The sequence below is a fragment of the Polyodon spathula genome, chromosome 6 (assembly GCF_017654505.1).
Source record: "Polyodon spathula isolate WHYD16114869_AA chromosome 6, ASM1765450v1, whole genome shotgun sequence".
Lineage (NCBI taxonomy): Eukaryota > Metazoa > Chordata > Actinopteri > Acipenseriformes > Polyodontidae > Polyodon > Polyodon spathula.
The window spans coordinates 72,148,144-72,170,482 of NC_054539.1; the positions used below are offsets into that span (position 1 = coordinate 72,148,144).

A 22,339-nucleotide genomic window follows, 5' to 3' on the forward strand; every position below is an offset into this window, starting at 1 on the left:
TATATTACAGTCCTAATTAAATTACATTTCACATTAAACACAGTTGCTAAAAGGGCTCAAAAAAATCTCCACAAAAATAAATAAATAAATAAATAATGGCCACAGCGGGTGATAACTAATTATGTTCGTCTTCACCCCATATGGCAAATGATTACAGTTCACTGGGGACTTAATTAGATGGAAAAAAACAAGAACAACCCGTTCACTCATGACACTGCCTCTCTCTCTCGGTCCCAACAATCAGACAGCAACTCCGGCTTCACAGCGACAGCACAACCATTAATAGCCAGGCTCCAGAAGAACAGAAGAAAAGTTAAAAGTTACGTTTTTATTAACATCCCAGGCAATGGTTGCTATCCCTGGGCACTGGGTTCCGATTTGATTATGTAAAATGTACTTCATACCTATTAATTATTGGACCACAAAAACACAGGCAACATTCTATTAAAACCCAGCGAAAAAGGAGAATAGGGGGGTTGCGTGGGGGCAGTCACAGTATGCTCAGCCCGGGAAAAGACAAAGATACATTTGCTTGATCATACACAGTAATGCAGGCAACACAAGTTGTTCATGTTCATTAGACAGTACACAGCAGCTCACGCACCAGCTGTACAGATAAACAGAAATGCATGCGCTGAACCACATTGGCTTCTATGCATTGATCAAATGAAACAGTACAGGCAAGAGAAGGAAGAGGGAAAAATAAAATACATACACACATTTTTAACAGGTGTTACATGTGGTACCCTCAATGCCATTACTTTACTCTCAATGAAGAATTACTGGCGAAACATCTTCATTGTACCCCAGCAATGGTGTAGCCTTCATTGCACCCCCATTTGCTATTTACATACCCAGATGCAGACACTTGCACGTCTCCTCTCTCATTCAAACCATCTTTTTATTGTAAATCTGTGAATGGAATGAGCATGCTTCTGGGTGAGGTTATAAATGTAAAGCAGGCTGTAAACAAATGAAAAAATGGGATCTCCTTATCAATAACTTTGTCAATCATTTCATTTTTATATAGTGCCTTTCATGGCAAGCCATCCCAAAGTGCTTAGCAAAACAATCAAAAAATGTAATTATAGTATCAAGCATTACAACAATACAAATATTAACAATTAAAATATAGAAGATTTATTTTCCATAAGCTTGGAAAAAAAGTCATTACTAAGTACTTAATAAAGATTTAAATTCTTCCAGTGTCAGAGTTTCTGACAACTGGTGGCAGGGAATTCCAGAAGGAGGGAGCATAAGTAGAAAAACTTTGACCTCCCAGAGTGACCTACCTGAATAAGGGAATGGTCAGCAACATAACACTTAGCTGACGTCTAGGGATATAGGGATGAGGCAATTCATACAAACATGTAGGCCCTATTCCGCAAACAGCCTTACAAGTCAAGAGTAGGATTTTAAATGTAATATGAAACTTGACGGGCAGCCAGTGTAAATTTTCCAACAGGTGTAATAAGCTCAGTCCTTTTTATACCAGTCAATATTCGTGCAGCTGCATTTTGGACCAGTTGTAACCGGTTCACCAGGTGAGAAGGCAGCCCAATCAGCAATGCATTACAGTAATCAATACGCAATGTTACTAAAGCATGGATTAGAATCTCAGCATCCTTTTGTATAAGGTAACAGCGAACTCTAGCGATGTTTTGCAAGTGGTAGGAAGAAGACTTAACCACCGACGAAACATCAGCCTCAAAACCAAGAGCAGAATGTAAGATTACTCCCAGATTCCTGGCTGATGTGGATACAACAATGATATGACCACAAATCGGGGATTGTGATGTAGTTTGACGTTGTTTCCTAGTGCCTACCAAAATAATTTCAGACTTTTTGGAATTCAAAGAGAAAGTTTTAGTCATTCAAATGACAATATCATTCAAACAAGCAGATAACCTAGAATCAGCAAGGTTTTACAACAGATGAATGAGGTTGGTTTGAGGTATAAATCTTTGTGTAGGTCCAGCCTGCAGGCGAATCAGTCTACCTTTAAACAGTAGCAGATCAATGAACATACATCAATACAAAAATTTATGTATAACACACTAGTGATATCTAAATTAGCATGAATACAAATATTTACTACAAATCAAAAAATGCTCATCGGCAAAAGTCACAGTCTAAAATTTCAGCTTTAAAAGTGGATTACATAGAATTCAGCATTGGATTTAAAAAATGTGACCAATTCATGTATCATACTCCTTTCTTTCCAATATTAAAATCTAGTACCTTAAAACTCATGAAACATAAGGCAATTTTTCAGGGGACCTTTTCTACCATTTTAGCTGTGTGAGTTCAAGCAAAAACAATTTTAAGCAAATTGGTGAAAACTGATTAAAAATGTGATACAAAACGAGTTGCTTCAACAGTGCCCTGTGCTTAATGGTATTTATGTCATGTTTCCCATTCTGGTCAATGGATATAAACAGCTAGTATTTATAGCAGTTTATATTACAGACTAAATCCTAGGTGAATACATACATTTGAGTATTGGGTGGCACTGGGAAACAGCAGTAAATTGCATAAATTACAGTGCAAATTTACTATGGTCAAAATTACAGTGGTTGACTTTTTCTAAGTGAATTTACATGGGGGTTATACAATTCCTTAAGTTATTTTCCATAGTAAGCAGAAGCATCTTGGTAGGACGTGGCATCTAAATCAAAAAAGTCTTCAAGTTTCCACTGCAGCGTTTCAAATGTGGGCCTTTCATTCGCATCATCTTTCCAGCACTCAATCATGATCTCATAAAGCTGCGGGGGACAGCCAGGGGGGCAGGGCATCCTGTACCCCTTGGCCAGCTCCTGGATCACCTGGTAGTTTGTCAGGCCTTTAAAAGAAGATACACAAACAACCAACATTAATATCAGACCATGCACAACAAAACCAACATTTCAGCTAGTGGTCTCCTCACAGTGTTATTAATTTAATGCTTGACCTTCACTTAAGAACAAAAAGTTACAAAATTGAACCTTTATCAGGCGAGTTTATAATGAGCATATTTCATAACTCTTGGGAAGATTATGGGATATCCTTACATGTGATTAAACGTTACTCGATTACCTTTATTATTTGTCATTTTCATGAAACTGTGTCCATGTGTGCATATAAAATGATGGCAGGATAAATTAACTTCACCAAAGTCAGTGAAAACTGAGTGATCTGCAGTAACATGATAGAAAACCTGAAAATGGTTTCAGTCTTGATGATTTCCTGTTTATGTTCTGTGCCAATCACTTACCAAGTTACTGAAAATATATCAGACTAATCACAGGTCATGGACGATGCCTTGTAAAAAAAAAAACTCACCAGCATAAGGCATCTTTGCGAAGGTCACTATTTCATACAGTAGGATTCCAAAGGACCACACATCAGATTTGATAGAAAACTTGTTTAAATTGATTGCTTCCGGTGCCGTCCATTTCACAGGGAATTTAGTTCCAATTTTAGCCTCATATACTCCTTCATTCTCCGCCTAAATGACAGAACAGACATTAATACAGCACTTGTGTTACATTTTGATGCATCCAACTTCCATAAAGTAGAATGAACCAAACATATCATTCAACTCCATTACGGGTTTCACAAAAGACAGTAGTAGGCTTTAAATAGAGATGCAGTAGTTTGCATTGGTTGAAAGTTTTGTGTGATTTTGCTTTAAAAGTCAACCAATAACTGTTACAACAATCCTTTTCACACACCTAAATTCCATAAACATATTTATATTTTACCATCAGTCATCACATTAAAAGTTTCGGACATGTGAAAATACAGTCCTGAAGAAAATATTAACAAAATTACTACTACTATTACCATGAATACTCTGGCAAGTCCAAAGTCAGCTACTTTGCAGATGTTATTTTCACCAACTAGAACGTTTCTGGCAGCCAAATCCCTGTGGATATAGTTCTGGGATTCTAGGTAAGCCATTCCTGCAGCCACTTGAGCAGCCTCTTCTATCTGGTCAGAAATACGGAGCTGCCTCCCTCCATCCTCTGTGGAAATACAGAGCAGGGCACTGCAGTTTAAATATACTTCCATTATACATGAAACTGGCTTGAAATTAAATGTTTCAATTGACCTTACAACTTTTACCGCTGTATTTGTAAGAAACCTATATTTAAAAACAGTGCTTACAGAGTCTAATACCCTTTTCGCAATAATTCCCAATTAAATGCTTTTTGTTGCACTATATACACACTGTTTTTCTTCTGAGCACAGTGTGAATTGCTGCTATTCAAAAGGTCTACTCTCAAAAGGTTTAGCTTGAGCACATTACAGTACTGCTCCCTTGCTGTAATTATATACTATATCCATGTGGGATGAACTATTTCTTCCCACACTGCTGCAAAGGATGAACAATGATCCAAAAGCAAAACAAAGAGGAAACGAGAAAAAGGAGAGCATAGGAAAGGGAAACACAACCACAGTGAGCAGCAAGAAAACATCAGCACAAGACTTTGCAGTGAGAGCGAGTGGATTAAGCCAACGATATCAAGCATACTGCCGGAGAGAAATTGTCCCAGGGTGACTGCTGACTGCGTGACGGGCTGGTTACTGCTAGTAGGGGACGCGCAGTGGCACCAGAACAATCTTTAAAGTGGGAGGCTGAAAGCCATTGAACAAAATTGTAACCCCTGTATATGATCAAAGCCATGCAAAGCAAAGGGGGCGCTACCTTGGGGAAGCGACGGAGAGATTCGCTCCCCTTCCAAAGTTACTCTGCTGTGTGGTTGTGCGTTTCCCTGCCTCCCCTTTTGTTCATACAGCTTGTGTTCCCTGTGATTTAGACCCATTTGCTGCTTTCATTTTTAGAGTTTGAACTACCAGAGGGACGAATGCAAGTGTGGTGCTGCCATTGGATCCAGCTGCGAGGTCCGATTTGGAAGAGACTGATAATAGGAGCGAGGACCTCTCTGGATATCCCATTTTTGTTTAATAGCCTATCACTGTTCCCATTGCTTTTAAAAGAAAATACTTTATTCAGTGTGCTTTATGCTAGTATCCCTGTTTTTAGTATTTTTATTTCTCTTCTTTGACCTCAAGGTATCAGTGCTGCTCATTGTGGGAAGGTCTGGTGCTGCTCTTAAGGGAGGGGAAATTCAATCTCATAGTTAAACTGGGGTAAGAGTAGCCGAGAGCCTGTGCTCGGTAGGAACGGCGCTATCACCACTCTGAGCCTCATTTGTGCAGACAGTGAGGAAGTGAGGTCACCTATTATATATGGTGATTTTTAGTGTATAATGTAGTATGCATTTTAAAGGGAAAAAAACAGAATCTCCTGTTTTAGTAGTTTTTATTGGTAACTTATTGCTGTTTTAATTTGTTTTGGAAATAAATAAAACACATTTTGATAGCTATTATGCAGTGTTGCTCCACTGCTGTTGGTATTTGAGTTGCTGCCTGCCAAAGATTTAAAAATATACCTGCCGATTTACGATAGTTGCTTGAACTCTTTAAAACTTTAAGCTGACGTAGGTCACGACTATATTAATAATCTGGTTTGGATGAATAAACAAAATGTAAAGTAACACTGTTTGAGACGCATAACCTTATTTGGCAGCTGGCTCTCTTCTGAAAGCCATAGTCATGCACAGTAGGTTAGCAATAAAGCCAGAAATGACTATGCATCTGATTTCCAAACTTAATACACATTCTACCAGAAAAAAAAAAAAAAAAAAAACGGTGGTTCTCCGAAGTTCTTTAGTGCATGTTTCAAGGCTACACATCCTTTCTGAAATAAACGGTGTGCAAAGAGGTCACTCATTGTACTACATTGGCAAGCTGCATACCATAGGCACTTTACGATTTCCCATCCACACCTCAAATGTTCAAAGTATAGAAAAGAAAAGTCTGAACTAAGCTAATAAAGTGAGTCACTGGATCATTTAACAGTCTAGGATACACAATTGGTGTGCTCAGCGCATTTGGTGTGCTCAAAACATTTTAACAATTGTACATTTTAAAGCACACATTTTAAAGGGATGTCGCTGTACTTGGTTTGGTTTCCAGTACTTAGTTTTATCTTTGAACTCTGACTAAGCACTTTGAAATTATGCATGACAGGATACAAAATACATGAATTTTAATCATAAAAACTGAAAGAGAAAGAATATAAGTGATTAATACAGAAACAAGTAAATAGTTATACAATAAATGTAAGTTTCTAAATTAATGAAATCTAATAATACTAGATTATTTTTATTTATATTACTATATATAATATATATATATATTATATATAATATATATATATATATCTATATTATATATATATATGAATTAGCGAGCTAGGTGTAGTGATCACAGCACTAGGAAAGGCATGTTTTTCACTACGTCTAACCAAGACGTAAAGAACCATAACTTTCAAAGTGTACACATGGGGAAATTTAAACCACACCTTGTACCCCTTTAATTTGGTGTGGACTATGACTAAGGCCCTATGGAAATTTTCTTTAAAATTCAAGGCAGTCTCACAGGTAAAATACCTTATTTCGTGGAATATGCACGGAACAATTTTATATATTATGTGTACAAATTATTATTTTTTTAAATATCAAATATAGAGATAAATGCACTGACATCATCAAAATCAATGTCAACGTTATTCAAGCGCTTTACAATAGCTTGTGAAACGGTGTTGTAATTAACAGCCTGTAGGTAAAGTGTATCTGCAGGACAGCTTTCAGTTCTCGTACGTCACGTGCAGGTTCACCATTTAGGTCTTGCAAAACAAATACAATGTGTAACCCATACTGATCCTGGGAGACCACTGAGAAGCAACCAGATTGTTTTACCAAGTTAATAAAAATAAAAACACATGTTTCGAGGGCCGCTACACAGTTGTTCACAGATGTTTCCGTTTCTCATAGGGGTCAACTACCTCATTAATGTATTTTCTATGTGGGAAACTAACATTATTGATGTTCCTGATTGGCTGGATGCTATTAACACTTATTTTTCCTTCTCTTATTTAAGAAGTCATTTAAGACCAAACTTGTTTAAAGTTATATTAACTAACTTTAAAAGAACAGTACCTTAAGCTAAGGGAACACAAAACCTATTTTGCAGGAACAGGAGAGAGAGATCTAGTTTGAGGTAACCTCTGTATCAAAGCCCAAGGTCTCCCCTGGTGTGCCATGCAGTGGCCTGAAACACAGTCTTCTGGAAAGAAGTTCCAAGCCACCAAGTGGCTTTGTGTTCCCTCAGCTTAACTGCTGTTTTGAACAGAACCTGAAACTCAACCCCCTGTATCTGGAAAGGTTGAACTGAAATTGCATTCGACATACTGTACGTCTAACAGTATGAGTGATCAGAGCAGTAGACAAGAGTGACTGAAACCACACCCACAATAGACAACAAAAGAACCAAGCCACAAGAACCCAGCCATTCTGGAGAAAACTTAATGAAATCAGAAGTGATTACTGAGGAATGGCCACATAACTCTCTATTGCATGTGCACGTCTATTGTTAAATCAATATTGTCCTGGTTGATCATGGGAACCATACTCCATATCTTGCTAAAGCAGACATTTTGTGGCTAGCCCAGAAAAATAATGTATTTCAAATGCTTTTTCCCTCTGTCACTGTGTGAGGTCAACCTGTAAAATATAGATGATCTGGTATGGGTATCTCAAGGACACACACATCCATTTCAGAGAGCTGCTCATTAGAATCAACGTCATTCTGACAAGCCAAGCCATAATATACTGCAAGTGGAACAATGAATAGTGGTGTTCCAGGAGGGAAGTGAAACTATTATTCTTTTTACAGCACCCTTGCAATGGTATTTCCTCTTGCAGTTCATGCATATATAGTATAATATCTCTGAGCCCAAAGGTTCATGGTTCATATGATATTTTTGTTGTTGTTGTTCCAAATTTGGAAAACAAAATTCTGTGCCCCATGACCACTGTAACCTACTTATCGATCAGATGGTCAACCTCCATTCCTTTTGTCTAATCAATCCCCTCACCCACCAAACCTGAGCCACAGATGTCACTAAGCCACTTAACTTGAAGATACAAGTGGAACCTTGTGCTGCTACCAGTAGTAGCCTGAACATGTCTATTTGGCTCATAAAACAAGGCAGACATGTAGTAAAATATAATTTTGTGAAAAACCGGTTTTAGAATTACAGTAGTCAGAACACCTCTGAGGAAGCAAGCGAAGTGTTCTCTTAGACAAACTATTCTCTAAGATAGTTGACCACCAGTCACAATATGAAATCAATAAATAAATAAATACTTATTACTTGTCATGACACACATGCATCAATGGGAAATTGCTTGGCGACTTGTGTCTGATTTAGGTTTTTTTCAACAGCTGGAACAATTTCCAACTTTCTGTAGCAATAGAAACAGCTGCGCGTTTCTGCGTTGTTTATGTACAATTTTGTAGCGATGAGGTGTGCTCTTGGAAATCAGAATACAAAACGAGGCAATGACAAATAATGTTGGTTCTGGAAAAAGTAAATAAACCAATCAGTGTTCCTCTAGACACTCTCGCAATAAGTCAGATGTGAAAAGACTGAATAAACCATTTGAATTTAAGTTTGATGATGATGATGATGAGTTATCAGATTACAAAACAGTACTGTACCAGTGAACGAATCGCTATCGCTGGTGCCAAAAAAGTATTCTTTTAAGGCTTGTTCCTGTTCCTTTAGGGTGAGCATTTACAATGGGAAAAGTCAGTTTCACCACAAGGTTATTCTCTTAGGAGATGTTCCTATACGCGGAGACTGCTGTATAACATTATATATATATATATATATATATATATATATATATATATATATATATATATATATATATATATATATACACACACACACACACACACACACACACACACACACACATAACACACACACACACATACATATACATACATACACACACACACACACACACACACACACACACACACATACACATATATATATATATATACCTTCCTTTGATATTCCAAACATTCTGCCTTTTTTGCTTTTTAAAAGTTTGACTTTAGCCTAGCTCGTCTGACTGACCAACTAAGCATGCACACAGGCTGCCCTGTTAACTAACCACACAGTGCACATTGCTGCAGGAAAGTGCTGTTTTCTTGTGCTTCTATGAACTCAATTACACCCATATTATTTACAGGAATAAATTACATCCTTTACATCCATCAAACCTGCCAACTTTTCTACTGAAAATTCCTCTTGCCTTAATTTCCTTCCACGTTCAACATACGAGCATAACCCCCAAATCATTTTTCAAGGTTGTTCTTCATGAAACATCAGCAATGTGTCCAAGATACTGAGGTACATCCCAGCTGAGCGCTATCAAAATCTCTTGTGTCTTCTGCTTTGTCCATCGGTACTGAAACTTACTTGCAACCAGGATGTGCAGCTTAGTTTACTCAAGAATATAGTACAAGGTAGGTCTGAAGTTTTCACAACGCGACAATCAATATTGTGAGTAACACGCCATTTACTCAAACAAAGGTTACTGACAATGATTTGAAAGTTTACCACTGTCAACAAATGATTGGGTTGTGTAAACACGAAACCATTCACACTGGCATTTGAAGGTCAGTTAGAGACAAAGAAAGCAATGCACTGCAGTGCTCCCTTAAAAAATGTTTACCATGGTAATTTTCCCATTATTTTTCCATGGTTATACTATGCATTTACCATAGTTTATCATGTTTTTTGATACTCTTTACCATCATTATCTAGGATTTGCCATGCTTTCACTATGCCACACTTGCTAGGCTTATATTATGACACACTTTACGAAGGGTTTCAAGGACATTTCAATGTTTTTTGATTTATGAAAAAAAAAGAATCTCCTCACAGATGAATTATTCAAACCATCAACCACTGTCTTTTTTTTGCCATTTCCCTTTCTGCTCCCCACGATCTGAGGTGTAAGTAAATGGTGTCTGCTTACTCTGAAGGTATTCCAGTAGGCTTCCGTTTTTCATCAGCTCTGTGATGATGTAAATTGGCTCCTGTAAAGTGCAAACAGCGTACAGCTGGATAAGCTTGGGGTGTATCAGCTTCTTCATAATCTGTGCCTCTCTAAGGAAGTCCTTGGGGTCCATAGTCCCTAAAAAGAAGGGGAAAGGGGGAAAGAAAACCAGCTACTGTTATTCAGGAGCATAGCTATCCATTGAGAAACCACTCAGGAACTGTGGGGATTACTTCATGTCTCTGGCTAAAGTTTAAATGACATAAATCTTAAGAGGTATCATAGAACTGGATCAGTTCAGCAATAAATAAATAAATAAATAAGGCTTGTGACTTTCAGCTAGGGACCAAAATAAAACACATGGGAATGAGTTTCCCAGCAATCCTCTTAGTTTTGTACTTTTATAACTTATAAAAAGTTTGTAAATAAAATGCAGTACAAAAGTAGGAAAGAAGGTTAATATCAAAATCTTATAAATCAGCACATTAATCTGTAAGCATCTACACATTATCTTTAATGGTATCTAAACACCAAATCTCCCCTACACCTGTTTCACATGTTAATACATTGTTGTTCTCCTATTTACAACTAACATAGGATTCTATTACGTTATCTAAAATTGGCGGATTTAACAGGTCCTTCTCAGGCACTGTACTGTAGATACTGTTACAGACAGAGATGCACTAAAGAAACCAATAGGTTGTGTTAGACGTTGGTTCTCAAATTTTAAATCTGCCAGTGTAAATTAGTAATTTAATTTAAAGTAATTAAGCTTGCTACTATTCGTTTTTTTTTTTTTTGTTTGTCAAATCGACGATTAATATCGATCCTTATTTCAGAAAGAATTTACAGCTTTTTTTTTCGATCTTTACTTTTCAATTCAAGCGGAGAATGGGTGAAAACGGCCTTTATGCTTTAAAAAAACCACACCTTTTATGCCATTAAAAAATGTCTCACCAATGAACCCCCTTTATCATATTCAACATGCAACAAAACCATGGTTACCTACATTCTAATTGAAACAAGGTTTGGTCACAGCTGAGCTATACATTTAAAAATAGTCTCAAATAAACCGTAGTAAACACAGTAAAAGTGTATTACACAGACCTTTATAGCGTACATGCACAGAATATGCACAGGAAGAAACATTAGATAGCTGAACAGAACTAATTTGCACTTATTATTCGGAGTCTGAGATTTCCCTACCTTGATCAGCACCACCGGACTCGGAGTCACGGGAGGCAAGGCAGACTGGCCCGCTTCGTCCAGCTGCGAAGACTTCAGTCGTCAGCCAGGGTATTGGCCACAATATTCATTAGGCGTTTTTCTCTTGCGCCCCATTTTCAAATCAAACTAGTAACTGTCACCCTATGCCTAAAGCAAAAGCTTACGTACACCTTTACTCGCAGTCACAGACAGCGACTCCCAGCCATTCAGAGCGGAACGGAGACGGGTCAGGCAGCAAGCACAAAAACTGCACAAACTAGAGATGATTTTTAAATGATTACTTTTGGTAAGAAAACAAAAAACAGCAAGAGGTTTTACCGACGTTTATCGTATATAAATTTATTTCAGTCAAACTCATATTTATGGGGAATTCGACTTGCAATGAGCTTTACCGATTAATATTGAAAAGTAGCATGCCTAATTATAATGAGGCTAAAGGTGTTTATCAGTCTTTACACCAACATGCAGTTAGCCTAATTTGTTTTGCAAAAGGGAAAAAAGACTCTTACAAAATTTGTAATACATGCCTTACGGATACTTTTGAGTACTTTTAATTAACCTGATTTGCTAGTTATTAGTAACCATGGGTTCAACTGTATTTGACATTTAAAAACCAAATATCAAGCTAACATTAATGGGATCTGTGGTATGCAAGCCATCACTGTATAAGATCACGTAATGTCTACAAAAAACTGTTAGTTCTTGAGGGTGCAATATTAAAATGAAGACTGTACAATACATGTACTGGGTGCCATATGAAATAAAGCATATTCACCTGGCTTCAGTGTTTTCACTGCAACAGGTGTAGTCTCATTCCACAGTCCTTCATGCACATCCCCGAACTGACCAGATCCCAATTTTGTGAGTAGCTTCACAGAAGAACGGGGAATTTCCCAATGGTCTACTGTGTTGTAGGACAAACCATGGGTCTGGGGAATCTCCAGCTACAGAATGAACAAAAGGAACAAACCCAGATCAACAGAAAACATACATGATGTCCATGTGCTATTTCTGTTATGCACATCAGTTTTTTGGGTTTTTTTTTTTTCTGAAAAGCCACTGTGCAGATGTAAATGTCTGGCGTGTGAGAAGTTCAGCATCTTTCAATGCAGAAGTGAGCTTTTCATACCTTCCTGCATGGTGATCCAAGCTTCACACAGAGGCCGTCCACAGTGGTTGAGTAGTGCTCTACAAGCTCCCTTAATGTGGTAAATGCTTTTGTTTTAGCTATAAAATAACCCCCAACATCCCGCTTCCGTATTTTGTAGTGCTTCACAATGGAATTATCCAAAACTGCAAACACAAGAGAAGATATGGCAAAACCACAATTACATGCACTGCTTTAGGAAAACTGGAATGAAAACAATGCTTTAGAAAAGGACATGTGACAGACAGTATACATGCGCTACAGGGTTTGTACTGTATTTTCAAATGTGCATATTCTTATTTCAATTTCATCTTAAAAATGTCCATGAAACAAGGACAAAGTGGCCATGCATTTAACAAATGTCAAATAGAGCCTACTGTACATATTTTTATCACCTATGATCCAAAGCAAAGTGTTGGGAGGGCATGGCAACATTGCTACTACTAGTGATTAAACATGTATTAGGGTACCGGTGGTGGTTTGGTATCTAAATGATACAGCATATAACATGAAGCAAATCTAGTGGTACTATGCAAGACTTCGCTGTTCAATACAACACATAACATAGCTAATATGATGCTTGGCCCTGCAAGTGTTATTTTTCATTTTGGACACAAGATGGCGCTAACAGAGAGAATTCCCATTTTCACTTTTGCTCTTTGGCAATATTCTGATCATTTATGATGCATGTTTTTCATTCCCAGCCACACACATTATAAATTGAGTTTTATTTGTTTGTGTCCACATGGACCTGATTTCTAGTTTCTAATTCATAATATGAATGTGTGGAACTACTAAAGCTAAATTTGAAAAACAGTTTAAAATATTTACAATATACAATACTAGCAGCTTATCGTTTACAGTGTTTATGAAAGCAGATAAGCCCAGCCTTTTTGTTACTGAATCTACAGGAAGCACTGAATGTTTTCTAGTACACATGAACAACACCATTTCAAAGTTCAAAGTTAATTATCTTGTATGTAGCCTCTGGGCTTTTAAAACCATCATATTAGTTTGTCTGAAAATGGCTGTTCCGTCCTTCATCCATTAAAAAGCCTACAATAAGCAAAGAGAAGTAACACACGCTTCTGCCCTGAATACGCATGTCAGTTACTGTACATGCATCCCCATCCACAGCTGTAAATACATATGAGAGGCGTCGGTAACTTGAAAAAAATAATCACAGCAACCTACAACCATTGCGTGCACTTAAAAAATTCTTAAAGTTTAGACAGACATATACCTCCATATACTGTACCCCCAGACGCTGATAATCTATATAACTTGAGCTAAAGAATGTCCAAAACACATTGAGACGTAAGTCAATAAGTGCTTATCTATACATAAAAATGTATGACTTTATATCCTTTCTTATCAGAATTAGAGAAGTTATTTTCTAAGTACTATATTGCTGTTTGATTGTGGACTGTAATTTTTTATTAGAAAATGAGTTTTTATTTCTTGGCATCTCATTGGCTAGTACCCTTGGTAGGGGGTTACATTAACTTTCAACAGCCGACCAGGAAATAAAAAGTACCATCAGGGTTTAACAAAAAGAAAACACTGTTCAAATTTTAAACCGCAAAACTTGTTTTTCTTTTTTTTTGTAACAGTTGCCCATTTTTTAAGTGCAACAAGACCCTCCAGGATGGGCTGTATTGGGAAATACTGGGCCTCATTACGCCCTTGGGCAGTCCGATATTGCCCAATACCGCCCTCCCTGTCAGGTCTTAGTGCTTACATAAGACACACGTCCACAGTCAGTTGCATCTGTAGCTAATGATATACAGAAAAATTGGTTACTTGATAGTGAATAGTCTCCTTTCTGAGTTTCACTCTCTCGAATAAGGAAAGTGCCAGTTCCATTTCCTAGCGACAGGAGCACTTTTTCTGCATCAGCTCGTTTTATTCCTCCAAAGAACCATCTAAAAGGAATATAAAAAAAAAAAAAACCTCTGTTTAAAATTCCATATTAGGTAATAACAGTATATATTATAAACTGATCCAGAGTGGTTTTGAACAGTGAAGGCGGGGGGGGGGTGGGGGGGGGGGGGGGGGGGGGGGGGTAACCCCCTCTACGGTTATCTGGCCCCCAAACTGCTGAGCACCTCTATAGGGTTCCGTGGAGAGATATCCAAGGCAGACAATCAAACTGAATGCCAATCATATTATTTTTTCAGATTCACTGTGACCCAATGAAGCCTCACAGATCTGTATTGAAAAACTGGAAACAAATGTAGTGTGTACATAGTACTGTATTTGTACAATTCAATTTGGAATGAGGTTTATTTGGAATGAGGTTTGTAAATACAGTATAATCGTAAATCTCGAAAAACTACTCACTTCTAAATCTTTTGTAGTCATTTTTGTATTACTTTAGTATAAATACATGTTAATTTGGATTCATATGTTGTTTTTTTCTGACTTTATGTGAACGAAAAGACACACATTTGTCCGTTTTCCCATTGGAAATAGTGATATTTTGAAATATCTCTGTCCTGGTCACAAAAGCAAAGTTTGTGAGGAATAATAGCCATTTTCTATACTTTCGAGGCATAAGCAATTAGGAAATAACACTTACTACCCAGGAACAAAAAAAAAAAAAAAAAAAAAAGTGTTACACGGCGTGTTGAGAAATTTGCATTGCTCTTAAGCTCACATAAGGTTCAGTGCAGAATAATTGCCTGGCTACAGTGCAATTTGAATTTTCTATCAGCAGTTATTTGCACCACGCCTATACATACATCTACCCCGATATATCAAAGCTTCTGCAACTTGTAGTACAATTCAAAGGCTTTGTGATGTTTCAGTGAATAACAGGAGCCGACTCAAAACAATCATGCTGGTCTAAAAGCGGAATCCTTTATTGAAGTATTCTGGGTGCTCCTCATTATTAAATTCAGAAAAGGGCAAGCCTTTTGTATGGTATACTACAAACAAAGTACAATACTTCTTGGTAGAATACATGAATTAGGGGTAGATGTACTAAAGTGTTGTGCCTGTCGCAATAGGCGCAAGCCAGTTGCAATCGAGTTGGAAGACCAGGGTGAAATGTGCTCAACAAACGCAATGCTATTCGCAACTTTTTAGGGAATGCTTTGCGGCAGCAGTTTTTCTTTGCAGTTCAACCTTAGATGAACACGTAATTATGGGCGTTCCTGCATACAATCACAAAAAATGGGATGGAGTGCAATTCAGGGTTCTCAAATATTATAATGAGATGTACTAAAGCTGCTGGCAATTGTGACACTTAAAAGTGCATCAATTTGTTAAGAACTTTTGAACGCATGTTTTAAACAGTTGCAAACTTTTGAAAGGCAGTATGAAAAACACTATCCCGTAACCATGGCCGCTGTGATTGCAACAAGGAGACATCGTCTTCAGCAAGAACGAGTGATTGGTAGGATGAGAAGAGAAAGGGTATTTCAATCCCTTGAAATTCGTATTAATGAGAATTGACTGTCATCCTAAGTATTATAACCTCTCAATGTGGCACCGTGATCTATTTTGTGACAGTTGTCTAGACTAAAAATAATAATAACTCCGCCTATTCACTTTGGCCCGCCGGTGTTTGGTCTGATAGCTCATCATAGGAACATTCGGGATCTACAGATCAAGTCTTGTTTGAAAGATGTGGCTTCAATCTACTCATCATGCCTAGTTGTGACAAATAATAAGGAAAACACAAGTTTTCGAAACTCAGAGAGTTCAGGAGAGCAAGTGGGTAAAGAACACAGATAATTTGTGGAAAACTTAATGGCTGTTGTGAGAACAAAGCTCAGAAAAAAAACAAAACAAAAAAAAAAAAAAAAACATGAAAACAAAAGCTGGCCCTTCTGGACAGAGATTCATGAAAGAACAAGTCTCAGAAATGCTTTTTGAGGAGTCAGAAAGTGATAATTCTGACAATGTATTGTCATCTGATGAAGAGGGGACTGGTGGGGGTCCTCTTTCAGGGGACTGATGTGTCACTGAAATCGTAAGTACATTATTTTTATTATGACTTATAATTATCTTATTTTGCATTGCCAAAATATCTGGATCACTATTGGTAAATTTAACAAAATTATCTGTTACATCACCACATTGTTTATAATAGATTATTATTATTTTACTCGTATAACTAGATACTTATAATAAGTTATTATCTGCAGCCACAGGCAGTGCGCAAAGAGCTGTTCCACAGAGGAATGTGCAGACATCACTGGCCCCAGCCTCACCGGCACCAGCATCACAGCAGGGGGGAGGGGCAAACAGGTGGAGAGAGAAGGAATAAAATAATACAGCTTGAACTCAGTCAAGGTTTACACCTCGTCACACTCCAGGTAAACAGCCAGATACCCAAAAGCTGTTTTGCAAAGCTTTGACTTTTGAACAGGCAGGTAAACTACATCCCTTGCAAACAACATCATTTGTTTCTACCTATAATAAGCAACACTTGCCAGAGCCAATTACAGAGGCAGATTCGTTTTTTTCAGTCAAAGGCAACCCAAGGGAGACAGTGCTGTGCTTATTGCTCCTTGCCTCTGTGCAAAGTTGTTGACAGGGAGGATTGGGGATTTGGTCAGAATTAATGGTCTCCTCAATGCTGAGAAGTACAGGCAGATACTTATCCATCAAGCAATACCATCAGGGAGGCATCTGATTGGCCCCAAATTTATTCTGCAGCATGACAACGACCCCAAACATACAGCAAAAGTCATTAAGAACTATCTTCAGCGTAAAGAAGAACAAGGAGTCCTGGAAATGATGGTATGGCCCCCACAGAGCCCTGATCTCAACATCATCGAGTCTGTCTGGGATTACATTAAGAGACAGAAGCAACTGAGGCTGCCTAAATCCACAGAAGAACTGTGGTTAGTTCTCCAAGATGTTTGTGCCAACCTACCTGCCGAGTTCCTTCAAAAACTATGTGCAAGTGCACCTAGAAGAACTGATGCTGTTTTGAAGGCAAAGGGTGGTCACACCAAATATTGATTTGATGTAGATTTTTCTTCTGTTCACTCACTTTGCATTTTATTAATTGATAAATATAAACTATTAACATGTCTATTTTTGAAAGCATTCTTACTTTACAGCATTTTTTCACACATGCCTAAAACTTTTGCACAGTACTGTATATATATATATATATATATATATATATATATATATATATATATATATATATATATATATATATATATATATATATATATATATACATATAACACACACATTATCTGTGATGTTTTGTTGCTTTTGTGAATTTTCATTTACAAGTGAACGGTGACATTAGGGCCTTATCGACCACTATATTCTACAATTTTGAATACTGACTTTGGATACTGTTTTAATTCTGGAAACTGTTTTTTTGTCTGTTAATTTTGCTAAATTGCATTGCCTTTTACATTGTACGCAGTTCTGTGCATTGATAACATTTAGATTTAATTTTGCGATAGGTTGTTAATGGGAGATTTTACATACAGCTACAATATGTACCGGATTTAAAAGTATGTACTGTATTACAGTTAACGCGTGATCTCTTTAGTTTTGGCAAGTGATATTTTCGGAATCACATCGTTCTCCGTTAAAATACTACTTCTGTTAAAAATAAAGTACTGTACCAACAAAACCAATACAGTACATCTAAATCCTTTCAAATATGTATTTTTAATATTGTCTGTTTTTCAGGGAACACAAAAAAGATACAAGGGTTGGAACGGGCTAAAATGAAATAATCAGATATGTGTCACACACGTTTAACTGTCACTGAAGTAAAAAATTTATAGGGTCGGATATGTGAGTGGTGACTGTATTAAATGTCATTTGCCATGTGTCTGCCTAGTTCTGAATGCTGTCAACATCACGTTGAATGACCTTTGCTGCTGCAACAGTGTTTGCCTCCTATTTTTGTGTTGTCTGCAAATTTAACAAGTTTGCTTACTATACAAGAATCTAAGTCATTAATGTAGATTAATAATAGTAGAGGACCAAATACTGATCCCTGTGGTACACCACTGGTTACCTCGCTCCATTTTGTGGTTTCCCCTCTAATCAGTACTTTCTGTTTTCTACATGTTAACAACTGCCAAATCCCAACTGTGTTCAGTCTGAGAATTAATCTTTTATACAGGACTTTGTCAAAAGCTTTCTGGAAATCTAAATAAAGCATGTCATATGCTTTGCAATTATCCATTATCGATGTTGCATCCTCAGAGAAAATCAAGCAGGTTAGTTAGACATGATCTCCCTTTCCTAAAACCATGCTGGTAGTAATATACTGATACAAATGCCAAGTCAAAAGCACACTTTATGAGAGAACTACTACGGACAATTTAAATCCTCCATTTGCTCTTGCACTTCAAAGTAAGCTCCTGCAATTTAGTGTGACATGCAAAGTCTGCAAGCCAGATTCCTAACCACTGAAAACCTCACATAACCACAACTCACCCTGAATATAAAATTAATAGATGTTCCAACTGGAATAAGATTGTCATTTGCATTTTATTTGTACATATTTGCTTAACTAGTTACGCATTTGAAGTAGGGGGTTTAAAGTTGGTTAATTGAATTGACTGAGGTGCACAAATATTGCTTTTATTTGTATACATACCATGTATATATGTGTTTCTTTATTAAAAGATATTTAAAGCATTTTTAAATCTGCTTTATCTTTGCCTCAGAGGATGGTAATGGGTTAAATTTATTAGGCAGGCTAACTAAGACCTGTACTACATAGCAATCATTAAAATACTTCATTTCTATTAGTCGCTCTGCATGTCAATCACACAGGCTTTTCTACCAGTGCTGTTTGAACTTTCCATAAAGGCAGCTATGTCTGCGTTTCAGTGTTACCTGTGGAAACAGCTACTTTTAAATTATAAAACATAATATACAAGTAACTATATGGTACTTGTTTCATTCTAAGGGCATATATGACATACTGTTTGTATGGGTAAGGTGTCCTCTGTCCAATTATGTGCGTCTGTTTTTTGTTTTGTTCTAGTTTGGCAGGGAGAGTGTTAAAATTCCATACCCTTTCATGAAAATGTGTCTTACCATCAAACATTACTGAGAGAAGCACAGTATACAGTTGTCTAACCAACAGCTGAGATATGAAGCCCATATCTTAAAGACTAAATTGTTATCATCCAGAAAGCAACAAGTTTCAGGGCCACAATACTGCAGCTTTCTTGGGTCATAGGTCAAAGTGAGTGTGCCATTAGATTCGGTCACTGACATTGACATTGAAATGAAGTTGATAACTGCAGGGAGGCTTCATTAAGGAATAATATTCACAGAGATTACACACCACTGATTCTGCTTTACTGGTATTCACCGATTATTATTACTGTGTATATATCAACAAAAATGCTGAACGTACCTTGTACATCTGGTTTGTTTTGTAGTTGTATCATAATCAATGCATTACAGTGAACAAAAAACAGCAATCCCAGGGGCATATCATAGTGAATGGTTTGTAAATAAGAAATAAAACATGCTGGAGTAAAATAGGCAAACATATTTCCCTCATGAAGAAAAGCGATAATCAATGGATAACATCATACCCTGTGAATTATTTGGCTCTGTGCACTTTTTAAACAAATGTATGCCATACTTCCTGTTAACTCCAACAAGGACATACATAACGCAACATATTACTCAAATTACTGTGGAAAGTAGAAAAAAAATCAAGAAAATGTACAATATTTATACAACACAAGAAAATCAGGTGCAGTGAACCAGTGCTAGCAAAAAATAAATACATAAATAAAGAAATAAATACTTGGTTTTCAATCCTCAACTGGTTTTACTGTATACCCCTAGTGACAAACAAAGAAGACTACAAAGGATAATCCTGTTTCCATGGCTACCATCTAGTTTATTGTTATGAATGACCTAACAACTATGACTAAGTAAAAAGTAGAATGACTGAGTAAAAAGAGAATTTATTTCCTGGTTAGACACGATGTGTTATTATTATTATTATTATTATTATTATTATTATTATTATTATTATTATTATTAATAATAATAATTAAAAAAATACATGGAGACTCAAGGATACTAATAAAATTCCACAAACAATTTTTATAGAACAAGGAAAAACAAATCACGAAGTACAACAATCACATGATTGCGTTGGAGGCATGACTTCATACTGTATGTCTGGAGGCACTATAAAGAGAGGAACTGACAAAGTCATAAAGGAGCTCTGTGTTTGATTGAATTCTCCCCATAACAGGGTCGTTTTATCTACTGAACCATTCACCATGAGAAAGAAACACATAAATGCACGTGATTGGGACGCTGCAATGGCTGGAAGCAAAACAACAAGCATGAGGGTGACATTCCTCCCCAGCCCAGACTGAAAATACAAAACTAGAGCTATCATGGCAAAACAGATCATCATTTTCTACATTCTGAATAACCTGTGCTAAAGAATGTCATTATAATGTTCCATCACAACTGGACAACGTTCTCAATGTACAAATGCAAATGTGGGGTACAGACAGGCCATTGTGTAGCCAGTTTGATCTCAGTTGGATGAGTGGTTCTCAGTATTATCACTTAGCTCAATTAGATGTATTTCCTGATTCCTGATCATGGCTATTTTTATTTTACTTTTTTATCTGCACAGAGGTAAATTGACAGTTTAAGCATAAGAACATAACATAGTTTAGGCAAATAGGAGACCATTCCACCCACAAAACTGGAATCAGATTGCTGACAGGTGTAATTGAAAACTTGAAAATGTATATGGTTGATTGAGCGTAACAGTGAACATATGGTAAATATGATTGGTGACAGAATAGCATTGAAAAACTGAATAGTCTTTAAAAAAAAAAAGTCACATTTCATTGATGTTTTTTGTGTAATGTAAAATATTATACAGCAAGTCTGTTCTCGAACCGTAGCATTATAAGCCTATTATATAATAAAAAAAATCTTCAACAGTTAAAAACATCTGACGTAGAGAAAGCTTATTTTAACAGATTAAAGGAACAGGTATCTTACAGGAAATCGATCGCCATACTGTACTTACGGTGCAGATTCAATGCTTTCAATGGGCGCAACATAATTGGCAGGAATATATCCTTCTTTCTTCTCAGACGTCTCCTTCAGTGCTCTGGCCAGCCACCAATCACCAGTACCGGAGTTCAGCACTTCTAGCTTGTCCCCTTCGTTGAAACTCAGGTCTTCCTCGGTCCTAGCCTTGTAGTCAAACAGGGCTACAAAGCAGCGGCTTGGGTCTGGTGGGGGTAAGGGTGGCAAAGCTTTTGTCGCTAGGGTATTAGTTGATATACCACACGTATTGTTGTCAACTTCACTTTCTTCGTATCTCGTTTCTCTAAATAGGCAAGGGCAGCGGTTCAGCAAACAGGGACATGTTTGTTTCAAATTAATATTACCCATGGTTACTCACCGTGAACCTGACCCCTAGGCGATACACATAACATAAAAACAAGTTAAACGTATAGAAAAAACGTATACATTAATCTAAGAATTGCGTCCATTTTCACAATAAGCCAGTGTAACCTCTGTTTCGGTTTGTATCTGCTACTGACTTTGCTCTGTCCATTGCTTTGTCACCTGTGAGCGCGATCTGCTGAAAAAATAAACTTCACAACTAAGTACGCTGTGTAAATCAAACAGTATTCTTATCGCAAACACGCCCCTTGTATGAACAGTACCTGACATTCAAAAAAAGACGAATGTTTTCCTGGTTCCAACTATGGATATGCATTTCCTGGTAGTTGTGTTTTTGTCAAAGCTTTTTGAGCAAGAACCTGTGAAGAGCCAAGTTGCTGGAGGCGTTTAACCATTTCGTTGCCTTTTTAACACATGATTCATTGCCACAGAAATGTGGAACCTTTCATTCTAGTCATCAGGAAGACACTATAATTAAAAACTATAAGCTCAAGTAACGTCCAAAATCCAACACAATCTTCAATCGTGTTAATTGTAATGTAGCGCACCTTTTTGTTTGTTTATTTATTATTATTATTAT

At 37.0% G+C, this 22,339-nt stretch overlaps 1 protein-coding gene across 1 annotated transcript; it reads right to left on the reverse strand.

Annotated features, from left to right (window-relative positions):
* Positions 1-308: 308 nt before the first annotated feature.
* LOC121317578 (tyrosine-protein kinase SRK2-like) lies at positions 309-22,116 on the reverse strand. Its single transcript, XM_041253665.1, has 8 exons — positions 21,374-22,116; positions 14,149-14,270; positions 12,328-12,491; positions 11,974-12,142; positions 9,951-10,109; positions 3,826-4,007; positions 3,322-3,487; positions 309-2,842 (listed from the first exon to the last, which is right to left on the reverse strand). Exons 1-8 carry the CDS (start codon positions 21,742-21,744, stop codon positions 2,625-2,627), a joined length of 1,551 nt encoding a protein of 516 aa, XP_041109599.1. The 5' UTR covers positions 21,745-22,116; the 3' UTR covers positions 309-2,624.
* Between the last annotated feature and the right edge of the window lie 223 nt (positions 22,117-22,339).